The sequence below is a fragment of the Erpetoichthys calabaricus genome, chromosome 2 (genome assembly GCF_900747795.2).
Source record: "Erpetoichthys calabaricus chromosome 2, fErpCal1.3, whole genome shotgun sequence".
In the NCBI taxonomy this organism is placed as follows: Eukaryota; Metazoa; Chordata; class Cladistia; order Polypteriformes; family Polypteridae; genus Erpetoichthys; species Erpetoichthys calabaricus.
This window is the reverse complement of record NC_041395.2, coordinates 317220899-317235110: the sequence shown is the minus strand read 5'-3', so window position 1 is coordinate 317235110 and position 14212 is coordinate 317220899. Positions and strand designations below refer to the sequence as shown.

The 14212-nt window shown below is 39.5% G+C and overlaps 1 protein-coding gene across 1 annotated transcript in view; it reads left to right on the top strand.

The window, feature by feature from the left end:
- dnajc12 (DnaJ (Hsp40) homolog, subfamily C, member 12) overlaps positions 1-14212 on the top strand; it is a 71244-nt gene that overhangs the window by 30141 nt on the left and 26891 nt on the right. Inside the window, exon 3 of the mRNA XM_028795917.2 lies at positions 5965-6104. Coding sequence (XP_028651750.1) covers positions 5965-6104 — 140 coding nt within the window. The remainder of the gene's footprint in view (positions 1-5964; positions 6105-14212) is intronic.

Genomic DNA, 14212 nt, shown 5'->3' with positions numbered 1-14212 from the left:
CATGGAGGAGTGGAAAATAATTTCTCCCAGTTGATACCAGAGAGTGCTAGGCAGTTGGCAGAAACCTATTTGAGGGGCCAGTACTAGCTATTAACGCCAAGGGTGGACTTCCTTTTTCCAGAGACGGAAATGGCATAACAGTTCGTTTTTTGTCAAATAAATTATTGCAAAGTCAGATTTTCATTGTTTTGGTTCAATTACATCACCTTTCTCTAGCAATACTGTTTAAATGAATATCAAATTTTGGTATGCCCACATACTTTAAAAAAGAAAAAAACATTTCACGGGGTTTACAATTGCCTGACCTGTCATGTGCTCTTCACCCCTTCCCCCTCCAACATAGTCTTTTGCCTAACAACACCAATTATGCCACAGTCACAATGATCGAAGGAAAAGGGGAAATAAAAATGGATAATTTCAGTCTTTCATTGCCTTAACTTGGCACTTTGTGTTCTTTGTTTAGTATTTTCACGTTTGTCTGCTTTTCAGGATTCTAAGCTCTACTTAATGCTTTTTAAGTATTTTGTATTGCCTGTCTTGTGTTTTTGACACTGCCTTTCAGTTGTAGACAATTATGGCATTACTTTGGTTGCACCTGGCTTTGTCGTAGCTTGATTCCTTACTCCCTTCATTGTGTCTCGTGCTGCCACCCAGTCACTGAGGAGTATTATTCCACTGGCTGTCCTCTTGGCTCAGTTTTCATACCTCCGGAGGTCATTACCAGGAGTTGAGAGTTCTTAAAAATATATGGTTGGGCAGATAACATTACATTGTTAGATATTTAATCATCTACCAAGGAACAAAAGGTAATTAGTATTACTTTGGGCTTACTTAAACTGCTGGCTTCAAGTGATTTATTTTTGGAACTTTAGAATTTTTATGGACTTGAGGAGGTGAAACTTATCCCAGCATCATGGAACGCAAAGCACAAACCAGCCTTGAATGGAGTGCTAGTTATCATAGTCCTACTGTGGTGTAGTAGGTCCACAACTCAAGTCAAAAAGGCCACTTTTTAAATAAATAGTCGCCACACTCACGGACTAGAGAGGGGGCATGGTAGTGTGGCCAGAGCAGGTTCCCGGGTGAATTTGTGATGCAGGCGGTCCTCGCTTAAGTGTACAAGTGTGGAGTCGTCTGCATCCGAAATTGATGCCACATCTGATCCAGGTCCCCGTGATAAATAATAGAAGCGCGAGGTGGCTAGGAAAAAAGAGAGAGAAAAGACGGACGGAGGTTAAGAAGGAGAGAAGGCAGGAAGCAGGGACGAGAAAGCTGGTGCGTGAACGAGCAAAGGTGCTAATTGTAGAGAACAAATGCAGCTGAGCAGTGAGCCTGGGTGTTTGGCCGGTACCCTGGGAGCATTTGGTAGTGGTCGCTCCCGCTGAGCATTAGTGAGGAGCAGGAGTGACCGGAAGGAGGATGACTCGCCGCATAAGGCAGAGAAGGCAGCGGGAGTCGGGACTTGGGAAATGAACCCTCCAGTGCCCTGGTCGCTGGGGAGCCCATGTCACGGTCTGGTGAAGCCCACCGGAGTCTGGGATCGCCGAGCAGAACAGACCAGAGAGAAGGTCAGCTGCATGTAGGGTGTCTCCCCTGGTGCATAGCTTGGACGGGAGAAGCAGTGGAGTCACCAGGAGAAAAAAGGCACTAGGCTTTATTTTTACAGTAATCCCTCACTTATCGTGGGAGATAGGTTCCAAGGCCGACCGCGATAACTGAATTTCCGCGAAGTAGGGACACTATATTTATTTAATTATTTAACGTGTATTTGGACGTTTTTAAACCCTCCCTGTATTGTTTACAACCCACCATTTACTCTATTAAAAACAGGGACAACTGCTAAGCAATATGAAATCGGTAGATAAGTTTACACTTACTGTATAGCGAAGTACACGTAGCAGCTTGTAGGCGGTCATGACGTCGTCGACCTTGTTGCAAAGATTCCTAAAGCAGATTCCATCCAGACTACTGCCTTATCACGTCCACTTGCAACTCGTTTTGCACCCTGGTTAAAGGACACTGTGGCCGTAGATCTTATATGCTTTTCCTCCCTTTTAAATAAAAAGAATCAATGTCCTGCAGCGGTGTAGCTGTTCCCTTCCTTCAACATATCCAAAACTTTTACCTTTTCTGCAATCATTTGCATCTTCTGTTGGTGCTTGGACACGGCCCCTGAAGCATTAGCACGTTAATGATGAATGAGTGAGATGAGACTTCCTTGGTAATGCAACACTCCGTCGCTGAGCCAATCAGCAGCACACAGGAACTTAACTGCGTGCTCTGATTGGGTAGCTTCTCAGCCATCCGCCAATAGCATCTCTTGCATGAAATCAACTGGGCAAACCAACTGAGGAAACAAGTAAAAAGAGCCATTGTCCGCAGAAACCCGCGAAGCAGCGAAAAATCCACGTTATGTATTTAGATATGCTTACATATAAAATCCGCGAAGTCGTGAATCCGCGAAAAGTGAACCGCGAAGTAGCGAGGGATTACTGTAAAAGGACGGCTTCCAGCCCTTGTTTTAACCTCCGTTTTAAATGATTTTTTTCTATCGTATTTTAACCTCCACCTTTCACCTGTTCTTATTGGATTATTTATTTAAAGATTTTCAGACACTGCACTATTTATTTGGACACTTTGTCTTTGATTTTTGTTGTTTTAAGTAAAAGCACTTTTGCACTTTTTGCACCATCCCCTTGCTTCATTGTTGTGCTTCACTGTCCAGCTGATCGGTGACATTACTGAAGGTGTCGGGGTCGTGAGCTCCCAGAAGCTGGATGGGAGCATGGATCAGAACCCGCATCGTCACACCTACTCACTAACAAATGAAAACCGGAAAAGTGGATGGATTAAAAAAATGAGTGGCATATTTGCTGTGCTGGTGCCTTCAACTCCTTGTTGGGAAAAAATATGCAGTTATTTGAGTTCAATTATGGAGTCCGTCGACATCTGTGAGTGGTCTTTGTCTAGGGACTGCCAAGGAAATGAGTGTTGGATTAGTTGGTGAGCAAATAGTGTAGATATGTTCTTTGTGAAAATGAATGATGGGATATTGCCTTTCAACCAGTGCTGTTAGAATAAGATCCATCTACCTACATCCTTCATGAAAAAGGTTAAGAAAAATAGGAAACTTGCTCACTCTTTGTAAAGAAATTAACAGTTTGTGTAGGTATGAGTTGATTTATATGACTTTTATCTTTTCTTTGTTGTTTTATTTGAAGATCAATGCTCCAGATTATGCGCTTCCAGGCAGAGTTTTGATTTATTTTTCTTGCTTAATTTTTTCCAAATGTCACTTTATATCTTTATAACAGGGTGTCTTTGAAGAAAAGGTCCTTCAGTTAAGGTTGCTTGACACATTGACCTCGTCACATTTTCTTGCCATAGCCTGAAGAGGGTTTTGGTTTTATTGCCATTAAGACAAGCTCCCTCTGAGTATTTTTTGCCAGTGCAAGATATCAGCCTGAGAATAAAGTAATAAGCTGTGGGTGTTATCACTCTTAACTAAGAGATAACTAACTTCTCATCATTTTCATTTAGACTGCATGCTAAAATCATGAAGATTTGAACCTGTAAACCTAAACCTCCTGGGAGTAGCTAAATTGTTTTTGTTGCTGGAGAGATAGCATACATCTTATCATAGCCTATTTTTTTATGATGCCTTTCAAAAATAACATTACACAACAGTCTCAAGCATATTTAATCCAATTTAGGGTCACAGGAGGCTGGAGCCTATCTTGGCTCACTTAGTTACAAGGCAGAAGCCAGTTCTGTACAGAATTTCAGTATATCACAGGACCCACTCATACACAGCCACACACTCTCATGGAACAGTGTTGGATGAACAATTAATCAAACACACATGCCTTTAGAGACATAGAGAAAACATGTAGATGCTACCCAGAAAACACATATATTCGTGATTTGAACTTGAGTGGCTGGATCTGTAATGCAACAACACCACCACTACACCATGGTGCTTTTCCTAAGACCATGTATTAATGATTTTAAACTGTCACACTAATTTCTTTATTTCCATTACCTGCTTTTAACTATGACCGTCTATTTCAATTAAGTGCCGATTCAGTGATTTATTGTCTGTTCAGGGTGTCTGATGCAGCCAGCCATGCAGAGTTCTGACTACCTGGTTGCAATATACTTACCTTAGTACTCTAGGTTGGGCATCTCTTCAACCTTCTTGTATCCGTGTCACTGAACACAGTCTTCCTTTCAACTTTTGACCACTCGGGTTAATTTACTGTAGTTCTCCTGTATATCTAATTTTCCTTCTAGCTTGTGCTTTTTGTGATTGACTTCCAGCCTCCTCCTGAAAAGAAGTGAGGACATTCTGTGAGGCGTGTTAAGTTCTCAGCCCTATAGTTCTATAGTTTTCCCCCCTGTATGTCTTTTCTCAAGAATTTAAAGTGAAATCAGGAAATAAGGAGAAGGTGCAACTTTTCACGGTGGTATGAAATGTACCAAGTTCCATGAAGCCAGGAACTAACCACCGAGAAACTGTGTTGTCCCTAACATTTAATTTCTATTCAGTGGAGTTCATTAATTAATGCATCCACCAAGCACTGATTCAAAAGACATGTAAGCTTAGGTAGTCAGAGCAATGTATTCTCAATTATTCTTCCTCTTGAATTGACTTCAGACTTAAAATTCTACACAGAATTAAAATGTAAATCGGTAACAGAAAAGAATCATCTGTAAATATTGTGATGAGTGGCCAGATTAACGGGAGATTGCAGGCAGGAAATGAAGGGGCAGAACAAGCTCATGACCCAGCATTGCCCATGGAACGATATGGAAGCATCTCTTGCAAGATGTCCACATGCCAAGAAAGAGAGAAAGGTATTGTTATGGCAGTAAGGTCCTCCACAAGGTCTATAGACAAGGGGACCTGTGAGGTGTGGTGTGATACAAGATAACCCAGGGCACTACACTACAGATGACCCAGGAGTTGACAGGAATGCCTTTTTCCCTTTGGTCAACCCTAATTATTACTTACTACTTACTATTTACATATTTTTATTTGACTGATGCTTTTATCCAAAGTGACTTAAGACACAATCAGTTACATTTCTTTTACGTTTCCAATTGGACCACAGGCAGGTGAAGTGAGTTACTCATGGCCACAGTGTCAGCAGGATTTGAATCTAAAACTGCAGGGTTTGAAGCCCTAGGTCCAAAGCCTTAACTGCTACACCACATTACTTTCCAGTATGTATTGTACCTGTTTAAATGTCTAGTAATAGAGTACTTAAGATCTCTCTCATGCATCTTTGCTATTGCCATAGGAGGAATTTAGGAAATATAAGTCTTGCAAATGAAGGAAAATTTAGTAAAAGAAGAGAAATGAAGTGAATAGAGCATGTGGTCAATTCTCAAGTAATAAACCTCAGGGTGCCGCTAAGTCCCTTAGAATTTGCTGCAGAGTCTTTAGAATTAATAAAGTCAAAACCAGTTTGACCTAGGCCAATTATCCAGATACCCCCACCAAGACATGTAGTGATATGATAAAATTATACAATTTTTGAAGTCTCTTTCCAGGGGCAGGACGAGGAGCTTACTTAAGATAGTGGCAGTACCATTGCAGAATTAGAGAGAAATAAAGAAGAAACGTGTTGATGATGGATGACTATCATTTTTTGCAGGCAACTTATAGATGTTTTTGCAGTTTAAATAGAAAGTTTTGTTTTTTTTTTACATTTAGAAATTAGTCTGTCATGATATACCTGTATGTGGGAGTATATTTTCTAGAGTAAAGAGGAAATTGCCAGTTTATCTATTTTTTACTTGTATATTTTCACCAGAAAGCCACATAAAATTAAGAAGAAGATGAAGAACTTCAAAGGGTACTGTAATGGTTGTAGATGAAAAGGAGTCTTGACTTAATGAACTTTATTAAACGTGACCCTCAAAATGTTTGTTTTGACTTGTTCCTTGTATCGGTTATAGTTGAAGAGTTTCAAAAACTGCAGAAAGCCAAAGATGTCCTCCTTAATGAAGACAGTCGTTCCCGATATGACTACTGGAGGCGCTGCCAAATCAGCATCCCCTTTCAAGAATGGGAAGCTCTCAGTGACTCTGTAAAAACGGTAAGCTTTTCAATGTTGTGCAGCACTTTTGATTTGATGGATCAATTCCATTTATATTATACGGCAGTCTTCTCATTCAAGGGATGCACAGATTGACAAAAATACAATAATTCAAGAGAGTTTTTTTTAACATATTGGGTATAACTTACTTATAGAAAGATTTAATTGTAGATTGGTGGAATGGTTTGCCCAGAGGCGTCACAGGTCCCACCGCATAGTGTCAGTCCTCAAGCTGTTAAAGTTATGCTGACCATCTTTGTGGTGTCTGCTGTCACCTGTTCAGTCTAATATTAGGGCTGTAAAAAGTGCTGCTGTTATGGAAAACATCATGCATTGTTTCTGTCCCAAAGATGCACATCTTTGCCTAATGACTACAGACCAGTGCCACGTACGTCTCACATCATGAAAACCTTTGAGAAGGCTGGTCTCGGACTATATGACTGGTAGACCACTTGGACCCACTGCAGTTTGCCTATTGGACAAATATTGGAGTGGAGGATGCAACTGTCTGTTTGCTCCACAGGGTTTATTCTCACCTGAATAAAGCTGGCAGTACTGTGAGGATTCTGTCTTTTGATTTCTCCAGTGTGCTGGTGGATGAACCTGTGGTGTCTTGCATTATGGACTATCTGTCAGGCAGACTAAAGTTTGTGAGATTCAAGAATTGTGTCTCTGTTATGGATGCGAGCAGCACTGGAGCACCACAAGGAACACTCTTGTCTCCTTTTCACTTCACTCTATAAACACAACACCAGGTCATGTCACTGGCAATTCTCAGGTGATTCTGCACTTATGGTGTGTATTGATAAAGGAGAACAGACTGAGTATAGGAGTCTGGTGGAGAATTTAGTTTCTTGGTGCAGAGAGAACCACAACCACAACTTAAAATCAGTAAAACCAAGAAAGTGATTATTCACTTTCGCTGCACCAAACAGCCTCTATGTCCAGTCACTATTCAGAGAGTGGATGTAGACATGGTGCATTGCTACAAGTACTTAGAGGTTCATATTAATGACAAACTGGACTAGACTAATAACACAGAGTAACTATATGAGAAAGGTCAGCATAGACCTTTTTTTTTTTTGTAAAGGAGACCGCGTTCCTTTAATGTGGGAAGTGACATCCTTCATTTTCTACAACTCTGTAATGGTCAGTGTGATTTTCTGTGCTGTGTAGTGCTGGGCTGGTAACATCACTTCAAGAGAGGCCCACTGAATCAACAAGCTAATTAAAAGAGCAAGCTCAGTTATGGGATATACTCTGGATCACCTGGAGGTAGCAGCAAAGGAGAGTATTAAAATAAAACTGAGTGTCATTATGAATAAAGCTGCACATCACTAACACATCTAACACAGGACTTTCAGCCAACAAATTATTCAGCAGAAGTGTGTCATAAACGTGACTCGGGCTCTTTGATACAAACAGCAGTACATTGGTATAATGCCTCACTGAGACTGGGACTGCCAAGTCAGAAGTTTTCTTTTTCTTAAGTCATTCTAATGTGTGTTTAGACCATAGTGTGTGTGTTTGTGCATATTTATTTACAAAGCTTACGTAAAAAGGCAAATTTCCCCCGAGGACAAAAGATCTATCTATCTATCTATCTATCTATCTATCTATCTATCTATCTATCTATCTATCTATCTATCTATCTATCTATCTATCTATCTATCTATCTATCTATCTATCTATCTACAGTTAGGTCCATAAATATTTGGACAAAGACAACTTTTTTCTAATTTTGGTTCTGTACATTACCACAATGAATTTTAAATGAAACAACTCAGATGCAGTTGAGGTGCAGACTTTCAGCTTTAATTCACTGGGGTGAACAAAACGATTGCATAAAAATGTGAGGCAACTAAAGCATTTTTTAACACAATCCCTTCATTACATGGGGCTCAAAAGTAATTGGACAATTGACTCAAAGGCTATTTCATGGGCAGCTGTGGGCAAGTCCGTCGTTATGTCATTATCAATTAAGCAGATAAAAGTCCTGGAGTTGATTTGAGGTGTGGTGCTTGCATGTGGAAGATTTTGCTGTGAACAGACAACATGCGGTCAAAGGAGCTCTCCATGCAGGTGAAAGAAGCCATCCTTAAGCTGCGAAAACAGAAAAAACCCATGCGAGAAATTGCTGCAATATTACGAGTGGCAAAATCTACAGTTTGGTACATCCTGAGAAAGAAAGCAAGCACTGGTGAACTCAGCAACGCAAAAAGACCTTGACGTCCACGGAAGACAACAGTGGTGGATGATCACAGAATCATTTCCATGGTGAAGAGAAACCCCTTCACAACAGCCAACCAAGTGAACAACACTCTCCAGGGGGTAGGCGTATTGATATCCAAGTCTACCATAAAGAGAAGACTGCATGAAAGTAAATACAAAGGGTGCACTGCAAGGTACAAGTCACTCATAAGCCTCAAGAATAGAAAGGCTAGATTGGACTTTGCTAAAGAACATCTAAAAAAGCCAGCACAGTTCTGGAAAAACATTCTTTGGACAGATGAAACCAAGATCAACCTCTACCAGAATGATGGCAAGAAAAAAGTATGGAGAAGGCGTGGAACAGCTCATTATCCAAAGCATACCACATCATCTGTAAAACACGGTGGAGGCAGTGTGATGGCTTGGGCGTGCATGGCTGCCAGTGGCACTGGGACACTAGTGTTTATTAATGATGTGACACAGGACAGAAGCAGCCGAATGAATTCTGAGGTGTTCAGAGACGTACTGTCTGCTCAAATCCAGTTAAATGCAGTCAAATTGATTGGGCAACGTTTCATGATACAGATGGACAATGACCCAAAACATACAGCCAAAGCATCCCAGGAGTTTATTAAAGCAAAGAAGTGGAAAATTCTTGAATGGCCAAGTCAGTCACCTGACCTGGAGAGATTTTGTATGGAACAATGGTCAAAAATACCTCCATCCAGAATCCAGACACCCAATTGAGCATGCATTTCACTTGTTGAAGACTAAACTTCAGACAGAAAGGCCCACAAACAAACAGCAACTGAAAGCCGCTGCAGTAAAGGCCTGGCAGAGCATTAAAAAGGAGGAAACCCAGCATCTGGTGATGTCCATGAGTTCAAGTCTTCAGGCTGTCATTGCCAGCAAAGGGTTTTCCACCAAGTATTAGAAATGAACATTTTATTTCCAGTTATTTAATTTGTCCAATTACGGTACTTTTGAGCCCCTGAAATGAAGGGATTGTGTTAAAAAATGCTTTAGTTGCCTCACATTTTTATGCAATCGTTTTGTTCACCCCACTGAATTAAAGCTGAAAGTCTGCACTTCAACTGCATCTGAGTTGTTTTATTTAAAATTCATTGTGGTAATGTACAGAACCAAAATTAGAAAAAAGTTGTTTCTGTCCAAATATTTATGGACCTAACTGTATCTATCTATCTGGTTAAGTGGTAGATAATAAATATATGATATGTGATCAATACCATCTGTGAGGACTCTTGGTTAAATGTTATCCATGTAAAGAAGTTTATTCTCTTTTAAACCTTTTTAATCTTTATAGCTTCTTAGTTCTCTGTAATTTCCAAATTGTTTAATATGACCCGAATATTCTTTACACGTACAGTACATGTTACTGAGCTGCTAGGTAACAAACTGGTTAATTTTGCAGTTAATACAATCTAGGTTTATCATTTGGATCGTTAAACATGGACCTGAACAGAATTTGATCTATATGGCTGATGAAATTTAATGTAAATAAATGTAAAATATTAGAAACAAAAATGTTAGATTTGAATGCATAATGGAAGGTTTGAAAGTTGAAAGCACACCTTATGACTGGTACACTGTAGTGGATTTTCTACATTCAAACAATTTACAGAACTGATTAAGAAGGCTAATAGGATGTTATTTTGGATAGCATGGAGTTAAGTCAAGGGAGGTTGTGCAGTTTTGTTCTCTAGAAGATGTAAGGGAGCTGATTTTTGTTAGCTTAAGAAATCAAAACGGGCAACATACAGTCATATGAAAAAGGTTGGGAACCCCTCTCAGCCTGCATAATAATTGACTCTACTTTCAATAAAAAAGATAACAGTGGTATGTCTCATTTCGTAGGAACATCTGCGTACTGGGGTGTTTTCCGAACAAAGATTTTTAGTGAAGCAGTATTTACTTGTATGAAATTAAATCAAATGTGAAAAACTGGCTGTGCAAAAATGTTGGTACCTTTGTAATTTAACCCTTGAACTTCATAGACAGGTGTGTCCAATCATGAGATATAAAGGTATTTAAGGTGGTCAATTGCAAGTTGTGCTTCCCTTTGACTCTCCTCTGAAGAGTGACAGCATGGGATCCACAAAGCAACTCTCAAAAGATCTGAAAACAAAGATTGTTCAGTCTCATGGTTTAGGGCAGCAGTTCTCAAACTATGGGGCGTGCCCCCATAACAAAAAAGGGGGCGCAAATGTTGCCATATGTGGCGTAATTTCGCTATTCGTAGGAAAATTTTAAACTTGTAGCAGTGTATCGGCAGCAAAAAATATAGGAATAAATTTTATTAGAGTTTCAAAAAAACGTTACAGGGGCGCGATTAAAAATGTTGTGAAAACTCTGGTCGCAAATACCTAAAGGTTGAGAAACGCTGGTTTAGGGGAAGGCTACAAAGAGCTATCTCAGAGGTTTAAACTGTTAGTTTCAACTGTAAGGAATGTAATCAGGAAATGGAAGGCCACAGGCACACTTGCTGTTAAACCCAGCAGGTCTGGCAGGCCAAGAAAAATACAGGAGCGGCATATGCACAGGATTATGAGAATGGTTACAGACAACCCACAGATCACCTCCAAAGACCTGCAAGAACATCTTGCTGCAGCTGGTGTATCTGTACATTGTTCTACAATTCAGCACAATTTGCACAAAGAACATCTGTATGGCAGGGTGATGAGAAAGAAGCCCTTTCTGCACTCACGCCACAAACAGTTGCTTGTTGTATGCAAATGCTCATTTAGACAAGCCAGATTCATTTTGGAACAAAGTGCTTTGGACTGATGAGACAAAAATTAAGTTATTTGGTCATAACAAAAAGCGTTTTGCATGGCGGAAGAAGAACATCGCATTCCAAGAAAAACACCTGCTACCTACTGTCAAATTTGGTGGAGGTTCCATCATGCTGTGGGGCTGTGTGGCTAGTTCAGGGACTGGGGCCCTTGTTAAAGTCAAGGGTCAGATGAATTCAACCCAATATCAGCAAATTCTTAAGGATAATGTTCAAGCATCAGTCACAAAGTTGAAGTTACGCAGGGGTTGGATATTCCAGCAAGACAATGACCCAAAACACAGTTCAAAATCTACAAATGCATTCATGCGGAGGGAGAAGTACAATGTTCTGGAATGGCCGCCACAGCCCCCTGACTTGAATATCATCGAAAATCTATGGGATGATTTGAAGCAGGCTGTCCATGCTCGGCAGCCATCAAATTTAAGTGAACTGGAGAGATTTTGTATGGAAAAATGGTCAAAAAGTACCTCCATCCAGAATCCAGACACTCATCAAAGGCTATAGGAGGTGTCTAGAGGCTGTTATATTTGCAAAAGGAGGCTCAACTAAGTATTGATGTAATATTTCTGTTGGGGTGCCCAAATTTATGCACCTGTCTAATTTTGTTATGATGCATATTACATATTTTCTGTTAATCCAATAAACTTAATGTCACTTCTGAAATACTACTGTTTCCATAAGGCATGTCATATATTAAAAGGAAGTTGCTACTTTGAAAGCTCAGCCAATGATAAACAAAAATTCAAAGAATTAAGAGGGGTTCCCAAACTTTTTCATATGACTGTAGTTAAAATGCTCACAATAATGAAGGGAATTTGTACCATGAATCAAAATTGTTATTTTTAAATGTGTTCTTCAAAAAGGGCAAGGGGACATATGTTGAAACTTTTGAAAGGAATACTTCATTAACACTGACTCAGCTGGTTGACTAAAGTAGAAGATGTCTATTTTTCATTTAGCATCTCACTTACTTAAATATATAGATAATCCAAAATATGAGCAAGTTACTTCTCAGGCAAAATTTCCTGAGCTAGACAATGGGTGGCCAGATCATATTAGGGATAGGAAACTGTTTCTTGTTTCTGCAGTCCAAACGTGACCTAAATGCATATGCTAAAAATAAATGAGAGTAGTTAATTTATGGTGTACAGTGCAAAAGCATAAAACAAAAGAATTTATTTCCTATTATACTGTTGTTAAAAGTGCTTTAATATGAGATTCCTCCCGGCACTCTGCTTTGTCACTTGAAATGACTCATCAGTCATTGAAATGCAGCTGTCTTCTTTCATTGTACACTGTTTGAAATAAATCACCTCAAAGCAATTTATTTTTTCACTGCACTTTGTCCATAATACTTAAAGCATAATAGGAAATCATTTTGTTTGCGTCTGTAATAGGCAGTCATATTTTCTGCTTAAAGGCTTAGCTGTTGGACCGTAGACTATAATGGTGGAATCCCACATTTTAGGGTTTGCATAGGACCCAGGATTCGATTTCTCCCTTCTCATGCTACTGATCATGACCATAGCACCACCACACAGTCACTGTTTTGCTAAATAACTTGTTTAAGGATCAAGTGACATATAACTGCTACATGTGCAGCAGAAAATTGGCAATAGTATTTCTTTAGAATTTTTCTGTGCAGTTTTTTTGGTCTAGCATTGTCAAATGAATCAGGTGAGGACAAAGTCCTTTCGATGTTTAAGTGTGAAACATGGTGGGTGCAATTGTGAAATATATGGATTGTTAAGGCCTGTACTCAAAAAATGAACAGTGCAGAACCTGCTGCAATAAACTACTAGATGTAAGGGTATGATGTTGAAAGCAAAATTAAGTTCAAATTTATTGTTTTATGTAGTATAATGAAATTCCTACTTGCATGTCTCCCACAAACCATTGATAATAGTATGATACAAACAAAAGACAATGAACATAATGTTATATATTTAAATGCAACATCAGATAATAATAGGAAACACATATAGAGTTGTCAGAACAAATAGCTGTTAAGTTGATTCATGACCTGTGGATAACAACTATCCCTAGATGGGTGTGCAGTCTGTCCCTGTATTCTGAAGTCTAAGTCGCAAGTTTTGCTAAAATTATTTAAGAGAAGGCAAATTGTGTAAGGCCGACACCTTACCCAGCCGGCAGCCACACTACCAGGACCTGTGGCCTGAATTAATTACTGAGGAAACCTACCTATACCAAGCCGTACCTCTGACAGATAATATTTTCCCCCCTCCCCAATCAACGGTTAAAGACTAGCAAATGAAAGCAGATATGTAAAATAAATGTGGGAATGTATTAAATACAATACAATGACAGATACAAAAATACACATCCACGACGTAAAATATATCTATATATATCCCTCCATTAAAGCAGCTACATGAAAACAACACATATACAATAACAAAACCTCCCTTGCCCCTGCAAACGTATAACAAACACAAAACACAAATAATATTGATGGATAAGTACTGAATGACAATGAACATGAAATTGAGTCTGGATAAATCACTGTCCAGAATACGCATTACTGATCAAAAATGGATGTGCTTGAAGCTCCTGAGTAAAACAGAACAACCTCACTGTGCTTCCTCAGTGAATGGTGGATAATAAAGTCCAACCCTGGGGTTTCTGGCGATGATGGTGTTGTCGTGATTTCGGCAGAATGAGAAGCAAACTGGAACCAGGCACAATGTAAATAATAGCAGGATAATGTTGATCGGTTGTTAATACTTGAAATCTCCGTCTCTCTCCTCCCTCCTCTTCTTTCCTCCTGATCGTTTAAATGATGAAGAGCCGGGTGTAACTGAAAAAAATTCCATTATTGATGTGTCCAGGGGTTGCTGCCTCCCCGCAACATCCTTCCCCGATTCTCATCCCCGACATTCAAACAGACACATATTAGTTTAAATGGGGTGCTGTGACGAGACGCGACTGGGTGCAAACACTATAAACAACAATACCTATGTGTCCCTGCTACAATTGTATCTCTGTAAATCTCCTCATTATATTTCTAGTTTTTTCATGGTGGTATCTAATAAATTTATGGATAGAGCTGGAGTTGTGTTTA